The 20,203-nt window shown below is 35.4% G+C and overlaps 1 protein-coding gene across 2 annotated transcripts; it reads left to right on the top strand.

The window, feature by feature from the left end:
• Nucleotides 1-3,746: 3,746 nt before the first annotated feature.
• Nucleotides 3,747-17,901, top strand: Lipf (lipase F, gastric type). Of its 2 annotated transcripts, none has more exons than XM_026408978.2 (9): nucleotides 3,747-3,851; nucleotides 4,035-4,152; nucleotides 5,074-5,173; nucleotides 6,751-6,860; nucleotides 9,822-9,958; nucleotides 11,954-12,100; nucleotides 14,453-14,524; nucleotides 15,562-15,633; nucleotides 17,665-17,901. In XM_026408978.2, the coding sequence occupies exons 1-9, from the start codon at nucleotides 3,747-3,749 to the stop codon at nucleotides 17,899-17,901; spliced, it is 1,098 nt and encodes a 365-aa protein (XP_026264763.2). The 2 variants fall into 2 exon arrangements, with proteins under 2 accessions (XP_026264763.2, XP_026264762.2); XM_026408977.2 differs by having other exon boundaries at nucleotides 4,975-5,173.
• The last annotated feature ends 2,302 nt before the right edge of the window (nucleotides 17,902-20,203 follow it).

Genomic DNA, 20,203 nt, shown 5'->3' with positions numbered 1-20,203 from the left:
AAAAGCGTTAATCTATGTTGATCACATTCATTATCTCATCATTTGGTCAGAATAGCTTGTGTTGCATTGTTGAAGCACAGGAGTTAGAGCCTTTTACCATCTTAATTCTCTTTATCTGGAACAAAATTAATAATTGTTTGTGTCATATCTTTGATTCAATAGTTTTATATGTTTAAGCTATCGATCAATCTTAATGTTTCCTAAATCACTTTTAATCATCAAAGTTCCTTTGCTCAATATTTGCTTTTGTTAAAAGTTAAAGGTTCACTCATGTGAACTTGAATGCAATATTTGATTTTTAGGTTTGTCCTTCCAACATAAAATGATGTCCAGATATTAAGAATTTATGGTAATTTAATTAGAGGATGACTAATTCTGGCCATTGTTGAAGTTTTTGTATATAAAAGGCAAATGTACCATTAACCAAAATCCTGACCATTCAGAAACCTAGTTCTGTTTCTGAGGAGACTGTAAGTACAACTTCTGCTGTGCAAAATTATCTGAATTCTAGATTCATTTGTTTCTTTAACCCAAATATTGCAGGTTTAAAAGACATAAATAGTTATTGTATATTCACCTATATAAATGTGTTTATCTGAATTATGGCTTATTCCTCTAGGATTTGATTTGTTTTGAAAGTACATGAAATTCTTGACTTTTATTATGAATAACAAATTTTTTCACTATTGTAACAAGTGTTAATGTAAAAGTCTTTTCTCTCACTCTCCCTTTTGAGAAGCTGGTCCTCTAGTGTTATATGAATTGACTTTATAAACATGCTATATCATATAATTTAATATCATTCAAATTAACTGTGGTTGAGTTAAACTTCATAGCATACTTCATAGTCTACATATACTTTTGCAAATTTGAAACTTCTCAAAACAGAAATTTGTTTTGTTTTGTTTTGGTACCAGAGATTGAACTCAGGGACACTCGACCACTGAGCCACATCCCCAGCCCGTTTTTTTTGTATTTTATTTAGAGACAGAGCTTCACTGAGTTGCTTAGCGCCTCACTGATGTTGAGGCTGGCTTTGAACTCTAGATCCTCCTGCCTCAGCCTCCCAAGCCCCTGGGATTACAAGCATGCACCACAATGCCCAACTGAAACAGAAGTTTGGAAAAATTTGTGTAAATCTCTCTGTGACTGTGCCAAGTAGCTCCTTATAGAAGGTGACATATAATCATCCTAAAGAAGCATTATAGTGAAGAAAAATATAATCTTTAAAAGAGATAACCTCATTTCAAATATAGGCATACTACTATATGCAGGCTCATTGGGCAAGTTCTTTTCTAGCCTTGCTTTGCTTATCTGCAAAATAGGGAATACAATGCTACCTACTTAATAGGGTTGTTATAAAAATTAAGTGAGATGAAAGTAATAATAACTATATTTATCAAAAACTTACTAGATGCCAAACATATTGAAAACTTTACTTTCTTTATATAATGAATGCTCATACCATCAAGAAACGCACTATTGTGATCTTAGATTATAGAAATAGGAAACATTTTAGTGAAGATAACTCACTTATATATGTTACATGTTGAGTATACCCTCCAGCCTATGGAGAGTCCTCTATAGAAGTTAGTTATTATTCTTGTTTTAAAACTTGGTGACAGGTTCTTTGAGGCATTTATTCTGTCCCTGAACATTTCTGAGCCCGTGCGGCTAACTTGGATTTTTGGGGTGTCCTATAACTCAAACCATAGGTTAAATGTCTTTACAGTAATAAATTACTTGAGGAAGGCTATCGAGGGAATAAAACAGAGGGTTTCTGAAAAGTTGGATCAAACTTTCTGGTTTGAATGTGAAAACACTGCTGGTTAGTCTTTGAATACTAGTGTGTCCCTTCCTAAAATTTCATTGTAAAGACAAGGTCTGGTTAAAAACTAATTTTTAAGAGTTGCCAATAAATATGATTTCTCTTACTAAGTTAGCCAGGAGGGTCAGATTTAGACCTTGAGACTTTTATTCTGGCTTTTCTGTAAGTCAGGAACTATGCTAAGTGAACTATGACAAATGGTTTTATAGCCTTTGTTGAAATATTGTCAACAACTGAGAAGTTATCCCTTTTAAAAGAACCTCACTTGAATCCACTAATACAAATTTTACAAATTCTTCACCAAAAGCAATTAAAATTTTTCTACATGTGACAGCTAAATATTGCTTCTAACATGCATTAGTTATTCAGTAAATAATTATTGTGTGATTTACCTCACACATACACTAAAGGATTTGATTTAAAGCTATCTCCATAATATCCTTTCAATTTTTTGAGAACAAATAGCAGTTCTCCCTTGGGGATTTTTCACAGTTTAGTATCTGGAGATTCTCAAATTTATAGAAGGAAGTTTAGATTTTCTGAGTCCAATGTCAAATATTTTCTGTATTGAGAAACAAGAGACAATTATCACAAGATCAAAAGGTAGAGTCCTCCTGAAATGTTCCTTTGAAAAAAGAAAATTGTAAACCAAAATTTTAATCAAAATGCAAAAACTATAAAATACACTTGTTCAATTCTAGTAATTTTGAGGGTATATGGAATTCCTAGTCATTATCCAAGAGTAGTTGCCTCAAGGACCACATGTTGACAGCCAAGGATGATAAGTTTTAAAATTGACAAGTCACTTTGAGCTGTAGCCTACTCAGTATTTGAGGGGTTAAATCTAGTAGGATCATCCATTGGGCTATTTTCAACTAAAAACATTTCCTTCATTTTAAAATAGGTCCATTTTGTTTCTGGCCTGTATTGCTTTCCAATTACAAAAAGCCTAACAATTTTGATACACAATTAAGTGGAAAGACCATTCATTTAAATAGTAAAACTAATTCAGTCTACTTGAAATTATTTGTCATCTATGAAGTGGATTACTATTTTTCTACAGCAAAACATGAAAGGTTAAATTAGAAAAACGTTCTGAATTCTTTTAATATAGTGACACTGATTTTTCTTTTTGTTGTTAAATACTTGTGAAGGTATTGGATCATCCAACACATTGCTGATTTATAATTTTCATGATCTACATAATTTTAATGAAATAAAATCTCCAAGAAAAAAATTAAAAGAGTAAGACTCTTTCTCTAGTTCAGAGGTAGAGCACTGACCTAGCATGCATTAGGCCATGGGTTTGATTTCCTGCATTGCAAAACAAAACAACAACAACAAAAATTAAAAGAGCAATAAATTTCTTAAAATCATATTCACACATTATTCTGTTTATGGGTGGCATTTTGAGCTGACGGCAGCTTTTAAATCCATATAATAACATTAAGTCAATAAATTGTTACGTAGTAACTATTATAAAGAATACTTTTTAATAATGTCATGGTAAGTTTGTGTGCATATTATATTGAGGTTAAATATAAGGACATCAAATGCCTATACAACTCTCACTCCCACACTGAGTTCTCAAATCAGTTGGGCAAAAATCTTAAACATATGGCATAATAAGAATATGAACAGTTGGAGGTTTTGTTTTTGCCATCCAAACTTCCTTCAAGAAGACTTGAAATTTAAATAAGTGTTCTTAAACAAATGAAATCAGGGAGAAAACATGTTAAACATTAAGATGACTGTACTGACATCCACATGTCCCAGTTTATTGTCCAAGAGAATATAATCAACCTCAAACATTTCTCTACTTTTCATATTGGTAATATTGTCACAAAATATGAGTATTATGAAAGTATAATGGGTTAACCATAGCACAGGCCATTCTTTTGTTTCTGGACAGTTCAAAATGTGGTCGATTTTAGCAGTGGCAAGTTTGATCTCTGCATTTGGAACTACGCATGGTTTCTTAGGAAAAGTAGCACCTGAGAGCCCTGAAGCCCACATGAATATTGTAAGTTAACCAGAGGCGGGGTAGGGGGATGGCTATCTATAAAAGTTAAGAGATATTAATGTGATTTAGAATCACAGTGGGTTTAAATTTTTAAGTGACCAGTGAAAATAATTAACATTATCTAGTCATTAGATGTATTTCCAAAGCCAGCTAAAACTTAACCCTTTTGGACTTCCTCATCAGAATCAAATGATTTCCTACTGGGGATACCCAAGTGAAGAATATGAAGTTGTGACTGAAGACGGTTATATCCTTGGGGTCTTCAGAATTCCTTATGGAAAGAAAAACTCAGAGAACAAAGGTATAACCTTCTTCCCTTCCTTCCCTTTCCCATCTTTCCCTTTTCCTCTTCCCTCCTCCCTTCCTGCCTCTCCTTTTCCCCTTCCTCCATCCTTCCCCCCACATTCCTTCCATCTGTTTCTCCTTTCATTTCTTTCTAAGGATTTCATAAATCTTGCTCATTTTGGAAATACAACAAAAATTCATCCATATTTTTTGATTCTCGAGGAGATCACCATTTAGTCAATGAGATGGATAAATGAACAAATGATTATAATGAAATGTGTTAAGTCCAAAGCTACGACTGTGCACAGGCTATGAAACTGGAAGACTTGATGAAGATGTCTAAGGAAAGTTGCTCTCAGAGATAGTAACTGACCTCAGTCCTAAAGGATCAAAAAAGTTATCCAGGGTGTGTTGTAGAGGAGACCATGTGGAGGCCATTTGAAACCTATTTTCCAATTACAGGCCATATTTGCTGGTACTATTAAAATTTTTTTTTCACTGTAGGAAAATTATGTAGTATAAAAATAATATAAAAATTTTAAAAACTACCCCCCATAACTTTACTATTTATAGTCCACCTAAATCAACCTAGTGCTGAATTTATTGCAAATATAATTAATACCTTTCTTGAAGTACATTGGTGTACCATGGGATACACATATTTTAAGTAAACATTTGATAAGCTTTGGCATCTGAGAAACCAACCACCTGAGTAAAGATGAGTAAGATAACATATTCAAATATATTCAACTCAAACAAAAGCGTTTAATCCCAGTCACACATTTATCTTAGAAAAAAGAGTAAGTTTATAATGTTTTAAAATAATTGTATTCTTTAGGCCACAGACCTGTGGTGTTTCTGCAGCATGGTTTGCTTGCATCAGCCACAAACTGGATTGCAAACCTGCCCAACAACAGCCTGGCCTTCATTCTGGCAGACGCTGGTTATGACGTGTGGTTGGGCAACAGCAGAGGAAATACCTGGTCCAGGAGAAATTTGTACTATTCACCAGACTCAGTTGAATTCTGGGCTTTCAGGTAAAGAAAATGGACAATAAAAATGAGCTATTAAGAATAATCATTGGGGGGCTAGGGATGTGGCTCAAGCGGTAGCGCCCTCACCTGGCATGCGTGAGGCCGGGGTTCGATCCTCAGCACCACATTCAAACAAAGATGTTATGTTTGCCAAGAACTAAAAAATAAATATTAAAAAATTCTCTCTCTCTCTCTCTCCCACTCTTTATTTAAAAAAAAAAAAAGAATAATCATTGGGGGCTTGGGCTGTGGCTCAGCAGTAGCGCACTTGCCTGGCATGTGTGAGACACTGGATTTGATTCTCAGCACTCACACAAATAAATAAAGGTCTATCAACAACTAAAAAATTTTTTTAAAAAGAATAAAATTTGGGCTTTAAAAAGGTAATCTCACTTCGTTCTCGCTCATGTGGGCTTGAATATTTTGATCTAAACTGAATCAAACATTGTGAAATTTCAGAATGCTGAAAATGTTGTACTGTTAATAAATAAAACAAATCATAAAGACATCTGTGTTAAAAAAATCACTGGGCTTTAAAAGTATAGACATCTTTCTTTCCAATTCAGTCTCATCTTAACAAATTATGCTCCAATTAAGAAGGGAAGGAAGACATTTTTACTCATATCTTTTCTTAAATGCTTCCATATACCTCATTTCGAAAATAGCTTTTGGTTCAAACTTTCTGTGACCTCAGTTACTCACTATGTAGGGATTCCTGAATATGCTTTTCCAAGTTTAATGAACAATATTGTTGAAGTGAAGCAAGGGAATTCACTGCCCCGGGCAAATTTCAAAGGGAATATCCATATGGATTCTGTTAGAACCTGTTTGGGGATTCAACCTGCATCATCATGAAGAACAAAATTCAGTCAACATGGAGAGATTTTCAAAGGTTTCCTATCACTAACCTTCTTGTACCTTATTCCTGGAAATTACTGAGGGAGATAGAGAACAAGATAATTTGGCTGATAATGCTAAGGGAACAAAAGTGCTCTAGGAGTTCTAGGAGCTAAAAGGAAACACTTGTGTCCCAGGTGGAATGAGGAAAAAGCAAGTGATGTAAGAGGAGATTAGAGATGCTGATAAACATCAGCTCAGGCAGGGCTAGGTAGATGATGGTGAAGATGCTGGAACTCACTCTAAATGCAATGAGAAGTCACTGAAAAGTTTTAAACTGGGAGTTTTTATTTTCAAAGTGTCATTCTGGCTGAGTTGTGAAGAATAAAATAGAGAGGGACAGGATTCATATTAAATGGCACTGGAACACAGCATACAGATGCTTATTAAATCTAACATTCCATTTCAGGGATGGAAATAATTCCCACCTACAGTTACTCTCTTGTTTGAATTAGATTGTAGCCATAGTGTTGTACTTTAGAAATGTTATAAGTTGTTTATAAGAAACTACCCCAAAGGGCACCTGGCCCTTGCTAAGGGTTTTTAAGCTGCAATATTTAGAGAATCTAGTTTTTCTATTTCTCTAACAGAAATAGAACCTTATCCAAGAACATGCTTGAATTTTAAAAACTCTAACAAGAAAATATATTCAGATTTATTTTGTCTATTTTTTTTTCTTGCAGTTTTGATGAAATGGCTAAATATGACCTTCCAGCCACAATTGACTTCATTGTAAAGAAAACTGGGCAGGAGAAGATACACTATGTTGGTCATTCTCAGGGCACCACCATTGGTAAGTAAAGGCACTGGGACCCGATAATTTAGTTCTTACACCATAGACCCTTTCTCTGTGGTTATGGCAGCATAATCACATCTACTGCTTTCCATTCAGTATAAAAATCAGTACTATGACAACTTAATGATACAGGGACAATAGATGGGTAAAAATAAATCTAAGGGGATAAATTGTACAAGCTAACAATTAGTTGTTACCAATAGGTTCAATAGGGTGGCTCAAGTATCAGCTCAGGCAATCTCTTACGTCAGCATCTTTCAGCCTCTAGGCTGAATTTATTTTGTTCCTTCAATCATATTTATGGAGAATGAGTTGGCCTAAGGCATGTCAAAGAACACAACAATAAATTAAGTAGATTAAATCTCTGCCTTCACATCCTCTATACTCTTGTGGGAGGAGGCAGGGAAAATAACAAAGATTAGAATGTTAAATATACAATGTACTAAGCAATAATAATGCTATGGGAAAAATAATTGGGGAAGGATATTAGGGAGTGTCAGAGGGTTTCAGAGCAATTTTTGAAAGCGAACACATGCACACACACACACAAAAATCCTCTGGGTAAACACAGGAGGAGGTCAGGGAGCAACTCATGTGCATACCTGGCTGGCTGTGCTCCAGGAAGACAGAGCAGAGGGTGTACAGAATCTGAAGCTTGAGCACACTCAGTATGTTCAAGGAATAGGAGTGACGCAGTTCCTCCTGTGGATGAATCAGCCTGAGAGAGACAGAGAGATGGGGAGAGTGACACAAGATTACAGAGTTTGGGGAGGGCAATCTGTTCAGGATGAACAGGATATCAGTTTTCATGCTGAGTGAAAAAGGAAATCATGGACAAATTTTGAATAGAGGAGCTAGATGACCTGTAATAAGATCCCTCTGGTGGCTGAAGGGGAACATAAGAAGGAACAGAGAACCACTTAGAGGACTCCTAAAATAATTCATGCTGGAGGTTATGCTGTTCTAGATATATCTTTTAGATACATTTTGGAGATGGAGCCCACAGGATTTGTGGGTATATTGGATATTAGGCATAAGAGTAAAAAAAGAAAAAAAAAGGAGTGCATTACATTCATGATTCTTTTGCATTGCAATTCTTAATACCTTTCTACCACAATTTTATCAAATCTCTGTTTGTATATAAGGTATGTTGACACCAAATTCACATTGTGATGTATGTAAAAAATAATAAATAAAAAAGGAGTCGGCATGATGGTGAACTTTATGCCTGAGCACATGGAATGATGGGGATGCCACTAACCTAGATGGGGAAAGCTATGAAGAGAGCTGATGTAGGGAGAGCAGGAGCTCAGTTTTGAAACACCCTTAGGTGCTCATTGGAGATTCAAGTAGAGGTGTCAAGCAGTCAGTTATATAACAGATATGGAATATATGGGAGAAGACTGAGCTAAAAATACAAAACAGGTGTCATCAGGATGTGCTGCAGAATGTAATACCATAAGTTTAGGTAGGAAAGAGGAGAGGTCCTAGGATAAGCCCTGGACTACTCCATAATTTAGAAGATGAGTAAGAAACAAATAAAGAAACTAAGATATAGTGATAAGATGACAATAGTATCAGGGAAACAAAATTATCCATTATTCTGGTAGCCAAGGGAAGAAAGTGTTTTAAGGAGAATGTGGTCAACTGTGAAAAAGACTATTGATAAGTCAAGTGAAAATAAAGCCCAAGAATGAACCATTGGATATAGGAGCCTAGAAATTATGAGACTTTTGGAAGAGCAGTTCTGGTGGAGTGGTTAGAGTGAAAGTATAATGAAGTGAGTTCAAGAGAGTATGAGAGAAGGTATAAAGGAAAAATAGTGTGGAAGTTGGAGGGGGAAAAGGAGGTCATCTGGGAGAAATCGTGGCACATTTTTATGCTGCCCCTCACTCTCACCTGATAATAACCTTCCTTCCTCCACAATTCCCATGGACACATAAGCAGAGAAGTGGATGAAATAGGTGGTAGAAGCTTGTAAGAAGTTCTCCTCCAGCAGCTAAAGAATTGACCTCAAATTTTAGAGGAGAAAGTTGGTGATGTAGAGCTTCCCAATGTGTTTGTTCTTGTATACTAGGTCCGGTTCCCAAGAAGATGAGGGTAAGTTTCTTAGAAACTTCCTTCTGCAAGTTTCTTAGAAACACTTTTAGGGTAAAGGGCAAAAATCAAGCATGGTCAGAAAGAGAGGCTGGGCTGCAAAATAGTTCCTTAAGAGTCTTCCCCAGTGGGGCCAGGGGACCTGGCCTTTTTAACTACTTCTTGACCAGTTGTCAGATGCAGGATGCCCCCAGGAAGGGGGCCTGTTACCTTTAGTGAAGCTGATCTCCTCAGCATAAGCAATAGCAAAGGGAACTCACATATGGGACTGTTGGTCACACTTTTCTCTGTAGCTAGGATTAAGGAACTGCCTCAATCTGGATAGCAGAGCACCAGTGGTATACATTCAATATCCACTCAAAACCCTTTATTATAAAGCAGGACATTTTCTAGGTTACTAAAATTTATACCTTTAAATTTCTAAAACATATATCCATTTCTGGATGGAAAACTACACCTACCTATGACACACTCCTCTGACTCTTTTACTGGTACATATTAAACACAGTTTAACCCTTTCTTGATGATCTGGGGCTGGGGTTATAAAATTATTGTATCAAGATGCAAGATAGCAGTTTCCTTAGAACATATGGAGGTAAATGGGCTGCTTCTCCTGATACCCCCCAAACCCCAATCTACTACTCTTTTAAGTTATTTGAATTTTGAATGTTTCCATCCTTTTATTTCCACTAGCAGACTTTAGATTGCTATTACCATGCTCGTTAATATCTGAGCAAGCAGAAGTGCCAATTTCTCAGCTTGTGTCAGATGCCATCTTTACTATGAGCAAGATAATGCCACACTTGTAAAAACAAAACATCACACACACCCTTTCTTCACATGTTCCTTGTTCTATTTCAGGTTTTATTGCCTTTTCTACCAATCCCACACTGGCTAGAAGAATCAAAACCTTTTATGCATTAGCTCCAGTTGCCACTGTGAAGTATGCAACAAGCCTTTTAACAAAACTTTCACTTATTCCATCACCCCTCTTCAAGGTAAGTGATTATCTTTAGTTCATTGACCTTGAGGTGGCCAATTACCCATGGGCTTTGAAGTGATGGAAGGAGCAGCACACCTGCAGGACAAATGTGTTCATATCTCAAAATGGAACTGTACATGTTTATATTGTCCCTTGCATAGCACGTGTCATGGCTGGTTCCCCTCTCCAGCCTGTGAGATCCCCTATTGATTTCTTTGTTCTTCATTAGCCTGATGAGCCCAAGCTTATAAATGTTTTGGCTTTTTCATAGATAGTTCATTTATCAAGCACTCTACATAGCTGTGTGAAGGCTGCAGTTCCACTCCTGTAGAAGGGAATGGGGCATAAAATTGAAGAAAAATAGTCAAAGCAGAAGCTTAACCCATCAGGGCCATGTTAACCTGGAAGATGAAAAAAAGGCAAAGAAAAGAGGAAAAGGAGAAAGAGGGGAAAGAAATCAATGGTTGAGTCAAGAAAATATACTGAGACCCTTAATAAAACAGTCTTGGCGTTCTTAAGAGCTCTTTTCCTACAAGCTCCTTCAACTCCAAATGGAGATTTCATAGGGCAATAGTGTGGATGTCAATAAACCACAAAATTAAATGCCTATTGAATAGGCACACACTGTACAGAATTAATAATCTTTTTCCTTTTTCCAGTGCTTGATACACACACACACACACACACACACACACACACACATTTCCTTTAGGATCATTTAGTTTTAGGCTATGAAATGTAATAATGTTATGTCCTTCTGTGGTTTTGTACTGTTAATTTCTTTTATAATATTTATTTATTTACTTATTCTAATTAGTTACATATGACAGCAGAATGCATTTTGATTCATTGTACACAAATGGAGCACAACTTTTCATTTCTCTGTACACAATGTAGTGTCGCACCATATGTGCAGTCATACATGTACCTAGGGTGATGATGTCCCATCTCATTCTACCATGTTTCCTGCCCCCATGCTCTCCCCTCTCCACCTCCTCTTTGCCCAAAGTTCCTTCATTCTTCCCATGCCCCCCAATCCCCATTATGGATCAATATCCACTTATCAGAGAGAACATTCAGACTTTGGTTTTTTGGGATTGGCTTAGCGTGATATTCTCTAACTCCATCCATTTACCTGCAAATGCCATAATTTTATTCTCTTTTAACGCTAAGTAATGTTCCATTATGTATATATACACCACAGTTTCTTTATCCATTGATCTATGTACTATTAATTTCTTTTCACTCTGTATTAATAGGTGTGTCTAAAGCCAAAGATACTTTATCTATGGTCAAAATCCATTAATAAACCTTTTATTTAAACTCTAAAATGTAGTGATGACCCTAATTGTGTTTACGGCTGCACGGACCCAGAGTTTATTTCCTACTGCCCTCAGATTCTTTTTTATAGCAGTGCAAAGTGACTTAGAAAGACAAGGCATTAAGACCTTAAGTCAGAGAATTAGGTAAGGATTCTAGGTAAATGTAGTTCAAATTAGCCCAAGATACTATGTATTAACTTCATGTTTCCTCATGTATAAAAGGAAGAAAACAAAAAGTTTGCCTTCATCAAAATAATTAGGACAGATCTCCAAAGGTTTTGCTAAAAATATGGCTCAGAGTCACCATTTACCCTCGTGTTCTTTCCATGACTTATTATTAAAATCGCACATCTTGTCACATAATTACAACAGTCTGCCATTGTTGTTTCATGATTTTTTTCCCGTAACTCTTAATACCCCAGTTAGATTGTAACTCACATCTTCTGCTTCCTCTGAGCAGCCAGTACTGTTCTCAGTATACCAATAGACACCCAGTGTGGATATCAGTCCTGTCCATTTTACAACCTCGTCATGGGAATTAAATGAGAGAAAGTATAGGATATTCCAAAACAACCTATAGAAGTAAGAAAATATCATCATCCTAATCCCACTTGTATAATCCCAACTAGGTAATGAGTCATTGTGCAGCCTGAATTCTTCAATGATCTAATGATGCTTTTGTTTTTCAGATCATATTTGGTAACAGAATATTCCTCCCACACAACTTCTTTTATGGATTTCTTGGTACTGAAGTGTGTTCCCGAGAGCTAATGGATCTCCTTTGTAGCAATGCATTGTTTATCATGTGTGGATTTGACAGTAAGAACTTGAACACGGTGTGTATGCCTATGGCTTCTATTCTGAATATTTTGAAGAATGCCTTTGATTATTTTTCATCATCACATAAAAATGGAATCATATAAGAACTAGGAATAATCAGAATCATTTCCCTGATCTCCTGGTAAACCTGTGAGGAACCACAAGTCATGGCTCCATTACAATTTTGTCATTTCCTGCTCTTTTCCATCACCCTGATTGCCCCTAAAGTAAATACATGCCATGCAGAAAATACAAAAACAAAAATTCATGATTCATTTTTGCTCACCTAAGTAATTGGTGTAGCATTTAATTTATGTGGTAGAAGGAACTGAACCATCCATTTTGACAGGCTCCTTTGCAGAAAAAAATGTCTAGGCATTGAACAAGTGTTCTTATAAATATTTTTGAAGCTGCTAATCATTCCATACATTTTATAAAGAATACTTCAGAAAAAACATTTATGCAACATCTTGCCCATATTCTTGATTTGCAGAGCAAGATCTGCATTTAAAAATGTTGCATTGAGTTGCAATTTTAGGACTTACTTGAGAAAATGCAATATAATAATGTAGTTAAATATATAGATTTATGTGATCCTGAATTCACATCCTACCCTTGAACTGGCTTTGTTTTCCTCATTTACAAAATGTATTAGTATGAATCTTGAGTCAGCTAATATATGTAAAGAATATAAAACATAGTACAAAGCATATAACATAATAGTGTATTACTCTTGTTACTATTACTACTGTACATAGACACCTATCTTTCTCAAAATTGTTAGTTTAATTTGTACCTTTGAACATAAACAAATTTATTGATAGAAAGGTATAATTCTACAGAGTCTTGTAGTCATTGGGAGAACAGGGGTGAAAAGATAGATATAGCTCTTGATTTCATGGAGTTCAAAGATTCAGTTCTCTTTCTTGAGGCTGGTGACCATCACTGTGGATCTGTGGATATTTAAAATATATTTTTATTTAAAAAATGTATATATATATATATATATATATATATATGTGTGTGTGTGTGTGTGTACACATACATATATTATACACATATGTATATGCATGTATTTTCTCTGTTCCCTACTTAGGATGATAAATGATAAATAGAAATGAGTTCTTGATGATTTGGGGGCTTGTCATTCATCATTCAGCATGTGGAATAGAACAGAGCAGTCTCTCCATATCATACTAAGAAAGGACAGTATAAATTACTGTATTCCATCAATAAAAATTTTATGAAAAAAATAATAGTAAAATAGATATTTAGGGAACAAAGAAATTTAGATTTCATTTTTTGCATGAGTAGGTGGAGATTCTTGAATCTCCTGTGAATGTTGTCAATTTATTTGATGTTGTCTACAGTCAAGGTTTAAAGCCCACTCTGAACTGACCTATGCAATCCAAGAAGGGTACTTAAGTTTTCTGATGGAGGTCTGAGCAAGGTGATTTAGGGCCTTCATAAAATAGCATAAGTGAATATGAATATATATATATATATATTCATATTGGAGATATAAATATCTCCAATTATACCTTGTATTTGCATGGCCTTATTTTATCCAGAAGAAACTTCCTAGGGAGCAGAATGCTAAACTGCCTTATGTAACAGGAAAAGATCTTCAGAGGGACTAATTACATTCCCCCTTTCACACATGTATATAAATTTGTTTATGCTCAAAGGTACAAATTAAACTAACAATTTTGAGAAAGATAGGTGTCTATGCACAGTAATAATAATAACAAGAGGAATATACTATTATGTGTTATATGTATGTATATATAATATGTGGTATATGTATATATGAATATATATGTATAAATGTATATATAATTACCATTATATATAAATACATGCATATATGTATGTGTGTGTATGTATGTATGTGTATATATATATATATATAAAATATATATATCTATATATTTAGTTACTATTTCATATATGTTAAAGTTCAGCAAAGCAAAGTGCCTGTCTGTTTAGATTTAATTTACTGCACTCTGGCCCTGGGCCGACAGCAATAAAAAGCTGAGAATTCAGATTCAGAGATATAGATTGAAGTCTTTGGCTCCACAATTTACTCACTATGTGAGAATGAAAATTTCTCTGAACTTCTTTGAGTCTCAGTTTCCATTTTGACAAAATGGTGATAATAAACTCCTTCATTGAGTGGCTACAAACTGAGTTAAAACATATAATTACACTTGGAAAACTCCAATGTCACATGCAACTATGTTGTTTATTCCCTTCCAGTAAAAGCTACCCTAAAACACTTGACCTCAATCAGAAACAGATATTAGCTATTTTTCAGAAACTATGTGTCTAAGTATGCATGCATATATGTGTGTGTGTTTGGTTTCTAGAGTCGCTTTGATGTCTATCTAGCACATAATCCAGCAGGAACTTCTGTTCAAGATGTCCTCCACTGGGCCCAGGTATCATTACTTCAATTCTGTTAAAACTTATTTTGTTGGTCTGAACCTTTGCATTTTACCTAAAACACAACCTTAAAACATTCTACCCAATTATCATTTTGGTCATTTGTTTTTTTACTGTTGAGGGTTTTTTTTAGTTTTCTTTTTTTTTTTTGTATATTTTGGAAATTAATGCTCTGAGGTGCACTTGGCAAAGATTTTCTCCCATCCTGTAGGCTCTTTCTGCATGTTCTTTTTTGTTTCCTTTGCTGAGAAGAAGCTTTTTAGTCTGAATACATCCTACTTATTGATTCTTGATTTATTTCTTGTGCTTTAAGAGTTTTGTTGAAGAGGTTGGTTCTAAAGCCAACATGACAGAGAGTTGGGCCTATAATTTCTTCTAGTAGGCACAAGGTCTCTGGTCTAATGCCTATGTCCTTGATCTACTTTGAGTTGAGTTTTGTGCAAAGAATGCAAAAACTTAACACCAAAAAACCAAATAATCCAATCAATAAGTAAGCAAAGGAACTGAACAGGCACTTCATAGAAGAAAAATACTAATGATTAACAAATATATGAAAAAAATGTTCAACATTTCTAGTAATTAGAGAAATGCAAAATAAAACTACACTGAGATTCCATCTCACTCTATTCAGAATGGCAATTATCAAGAAAACAAGTAACAATAACTTTTAGTGAGGACGTTGGGGGAAAGGTTCATGCATATATTGCTGGTGGGACTACAAATTGGTGCAACCTCTCTGGAAAGCAGTATGGATATTCCTCAGAAAACTTGAAACAGAACTTTACAAAACAGGTGTTTGAGTAGCAAAAAAAAAAAATTATTTTTGTGAGTGGGCTTGCAAGAAAAATTATTTCAAGCAAAACTGCATTTAAACTTGCATATAGACCCTGTCTAGATGTTTAATAATTTTATTTGGAATAAAAAATATTTTAATAGTTGTTTAAACTGAAAATAAATTACTTGGAAATGTTTGAATTTAATTTTTCATGCAATGAGAATTTTTTTGTGTGTGTTTTCAATTTTTCTATATTAGGCTGCTAGGTCTGGAAAATTTCAAGCTTTTGACTGGGGAAGCCCATTTCAGAACATGAGACACTATAATCAGGTAAGTAACTTAAAGTTGAAATTATTCACGTATGCAAAAAATTCTGATATTTGAGCATCTATTTCTTAAGGGAAGTGTTGATGCCCAGTCTCCTATTCTCCCACATGGCTCTGCACTCCTGCTTCAGTGGCTGTGCTCAAACTTCCCTCAGAGCAGCACACTGGACCTGTGGCACTATTTAGAATGCAGCACCACCTGTTGTCATTACAGTGGCCTGCTGTGTAACCCAGTCTCCAGCCCACTTTCTAAAGTACAACTAACCTATATAGCAAATTAACAATTCCAACTATACATGGGATAGAGCTGGAACCTTTACTTTTCTCAAACAATATCCTCCCCTTTGTGGACAGCCAGAGGAGTTATTTCACAGGAACACATTCCCATACAGAAGAAAAAAATGGCATGCTTACAGTCAAGGCAAGGAATAGTTTTCACCAAGCCATAAACAGACATATTGAACAGTTTTCACACTTACTGTAGTACAAAGGGCCCAGACTTGGGAATTCATCTTACCTGTAGTCAGTGCACATTTTTGTAATAACTTCTGCATAACTCTACCCAGATTTAGGAAGTTATTGACAAGATTTATTGGCATAATATCTATAGTCCCTTAGCTCATGATAGACTGTCACTGACTAATTTTGAACAAGGGAAGCACCCTTCATGATTTTGTAAAATTCTCTTCTTCCTCTGCCTCCATCCTTAAATTTTCCTCCTAGATAGTAAGTAACCGAGCAACTCTACTGTTTTTCATCTCTTCATGACTCAAATTTAGAAGGGACATATATGTTTCTATAACACCATCTTATTGTAAAGAAGATCCCCCACTTTAGTTTACATCTTTGATGTCTTTAAAGAGATTTTCATACCATCCTCAGATCAAACTTTTGTTGAAAAAACTTCTTCCCCAACCATAACCTTCTCAAACCTCTAAAGTACAGTTTGCTTTGAGTTTATCTTTCTACTGGGCCCTAATACTGGACCTCATCTTAGGGGGCCAAGTGAGACCTGGAATATCCAATCCACAAGTTTGTCCTCCTTCCGACCAAGTCAATAACAGTTCAGGTTGGTCTTGAACTAACTGAAGCAGTAATGCTAATTTAAGAGCCAGAGGTAGCATTTAAGAAACTCTTTGAACAATGGGGTATAAATAAAAGAAAATTAATTTAAATTATAGATATTCTCCATATTTTCTCTAATATACAGGGAAATAAAATAAAAAGGATTAAAATGCAAGAACAAATTATACACAATGAACATATTGCTATGACAAGTTGGCTATTTCATAAGTGAGAATAGAGTAAGTTTTGTATATTAGATTAATATTGTTGAAAGTATATTATCAAAAATCTAATAAAATTGTTTCTAGGTTTTGGGCAAATTGGAGGTGATTCTCTTGTACTTCTTCCCATTTTATGAATCTCCTGAAATTTTTTTGTGTTAATGGTAATTTTCTAAAAATAGGAAATGACACTGATGATACTTTGTTTCAGAGCTTAAAGCAATATTTAGTAAAATCAAGTAAGTGCCCAACAGATTCAGCTTCAAAACTGAATGGACTGACCTATTCACCAGCTGCACTGTGGAGTCAATACAAAGCCAAAGTAAAAGCCTCAGGACACATTGAGACCATACTTTAGAGTATAGAAACAATCCACCAGAGTTAAAATCTAATCATATCAATTTTGTTCAGCTTGAGCTAAAATCTGGCGTTTTTAATTTGTAAGAATTATTACCAAAATCTTGCAATTCAAATCATGGTTAGGACCAGCCGCATCAGAATCACCTACAAAAGCAGAATCCTAAGCTCTTCCTTCAAATCTACTGACTTCACCTTCATTTTAACAAGATCCTCAGGTAATTCACACACCCATTAATTTGAGAAGCACCAATCCAAACTATGTTGTTTCTGCTTTGCTTCGTGGATGAAAGTGACCAAGTCAGTTATGTTACTCAGTCTACTCAAAGAATGCTCATTGGGTCTATAGCATGGCCACTTAAACCCTGATTCTTTCTCTCATCTTTTTTCAGCGCACACCTCCCTACTACAATGTGACAGCCATGAGTGTGCCGATTGCAGTGTGGAATGGTGGCAATGACATTTTGGCTGACCCCCACGACGTCAACATTTTGCTTCCCAAACTCTCCAATCTCATTTACCACAAGGAGATTCTTCCTTACAACCACTTGGACTTTATCTGGGCAATTAACGCTCCACAAGAGGTTTATAATGAAATGCTTTCTATGATGTCAGAAGATAAAGAATAGCTGTGGATTTTAGAAGTTTTTCACTTCCTTTTGCAAAATGCTTTTCTTTCTCATAAACAGTTTTCTGCAATGTATAAAACCCAGTGCTTCTTTCTGTAATTTTGACTTTAGAAATAAATTGTCATCCATAAACTTCACATTTGGTATTTTGAGTTCTTTTCTCAAATTTAAAGAAGCCCATTTTTTTTTTTCACTTAGAAATTTATCTTGAAACACCTGAGAGAACACATTCTTGGGAATGTGAAATTTCTCTTCCGTTCTTCTCATTTGGTTTCTCTCCTACACTTCAGTTAGGAGTCATGAAACATGAATGCTGTCAAAAGACAGTGCTGGGGTTGAATATTGACTCTTCTTACATCTGTTTGATACCAGGTAAATTACTTTCAATTGCCATTGACAATGGCTATTGTCAGTGAAGCTGTCTCTCCATGTGCACAGTGGGCATACCACCTGCTCTTTTGCATGTTTAACCCAAGGAGAAAGCCCGCTGGGATATAAACTGAACTGAGGTCAGTTCACTTTAACCTCCCAAGGAGAGAAGGAGAAGGGTATGTTGGGAAGCAATAGGCACCTCTGATTCAGGAAGTTAAGACATAAACAGTACACTCTATCATTGCTATTATTCTTCCCTCATTTCCTTGGATCTCAGCCAACAGGCACCAACTAACCAAACTATTTTTTGCAATGACCATCACTGTCCTACCAACTAAAGAATCCAGTAACATTCCCACATTCCCACTGATATACAAACCAGAATATGCAACCGCCATTAGTTGATTCAAAAAAAAAAAAAAAAAAAAAGAGAAGACTCGAAACTTTCAAAATTTCCAGAAAGCAAGCTTTTACCTAAGATATTTTATTAACACACCCAAAATCATGACCTCATATTTTATGTAACTAAGCTTTTTGGTTCCCATTTATGATGCTATGTTAGCATTTACTGAGTAAAATGTAACTGAGATAAAGAATAGCTTAGACCTAGCTATGTCCCTCTACCTTTGCCTGGAAGCCTAAAGCTTTTTTATTTGCTTTAAATTCTATCCTTTTTAAAGTAGAAACCAGATATCCCTAAGAGAAAATTCTTTAGGGGCCTTTATTTGAATATTTCAGTGAACAGTGTTGGCAGCCTCCATAAACTGACATGAGGATCAGTGACTAGTTGGTGACAAGTGTTCATGGTAGTGTAACCATTTAAGGACTCTGATGTTTTATCTATTCTACCTTCTCGAGAAGAGAACAAGCAAATAAGTCTGCTATGCTTTTCTAGCTAACTGCTTTTCTTTTAGTTTGTATTCAACAAATGTGGTCAGTTTTGGTTTTGGTCTCTGAAAACAAGTGAATGCCATCCTATTTACTTTCACAGAAGCCCTGCTAAGATCTCTCATTTGTTAATCTGAACTGTCAGCATGACTGGTATTCAGAGGGTGGAACCTATCTACCACAGTTAGAATCTAATCAGATCCATTTCCTTCTGCTTGAGCTGAAATCTAAGCTTTTTATTTGTAAGAATTGTTATCTACAGCCTTGCAATTCAGACTTCAGTTTAGAAAACAGCATTGGCATCTCCTACAAATGCAGAACCTCAAGTTCTTCCCCTAGATCCACTGAATTTGACTTCATTTTAACAAGATTTTTCTGAACTGGAATTCAAGAGTTTATTTCCACTTGCCCCCTTGAATTGTTCCTTGGATAATCTCTTATATAAAATGCAATAATTTCAAACTAAAATACATCCCTCTGACTTTTCTGAGCCAATAAATATCAAACAAACGAAGTTCTCCTAGTCACCAGGGAATAAGATTTGAAGTCAACTTCTATGCACTGCCTCTCCACTCCAGCGTGGAAAAATTTTAAATAAATACAATGTAGAATAGTTTAATGAGCCCCTTTGTACTTGACACTCAGTTTCAACTATTATCAATACAGAGTAAATCTTGTTTCACCTGTACCTCTAGCCACTTCCCGCTTCCCACAGCAATTAGAAATACATCTCAGGCATCACATAGTTTACCCAAGAGTATTTCAGGATGGACTTCCAAAAGATGCAGTCTCTTTCTTGACTTAACACCACCATTATAATATCCAAAACTTCCTTAATAGTAAATATCCATTCAATGCTCAAAAATCCAATTGCTTATAACCATCAAACTATTCAAACTGGGAATCAGATAAGATCTATAACTTTCATTAATTGGTGTGTTTGGTGTGTTTTTCTCTCCTTAGATCTACAGGTCCCTCTTCCTGTTCTCATTTTCTTCCTGTACTACCTCCCAAATGTTTTATTGTTGTTAAAGAAACTGCA

Source organism: Urocitellus parryii, chromosome 5, assembly GCF_045843805.1.
Source record: "Urocitellus parryii isolate mUroPar1 chromosome 5, mUroPar1.hap1, whole genome shotgun sequence".
Classification (NCBI taxonomy): domain Eukaryota; kingdom Metazoa; phylum Chordata; class Mammalia; order Rodentia; family Sciuridae; genus Urocitellus; species Urocitellus parryii.
The sequence above is the reverse complement of the archived record's forward strand: the minus strand, read 5'-3'. Positions and strand labels throughout refer to the sequence as shown.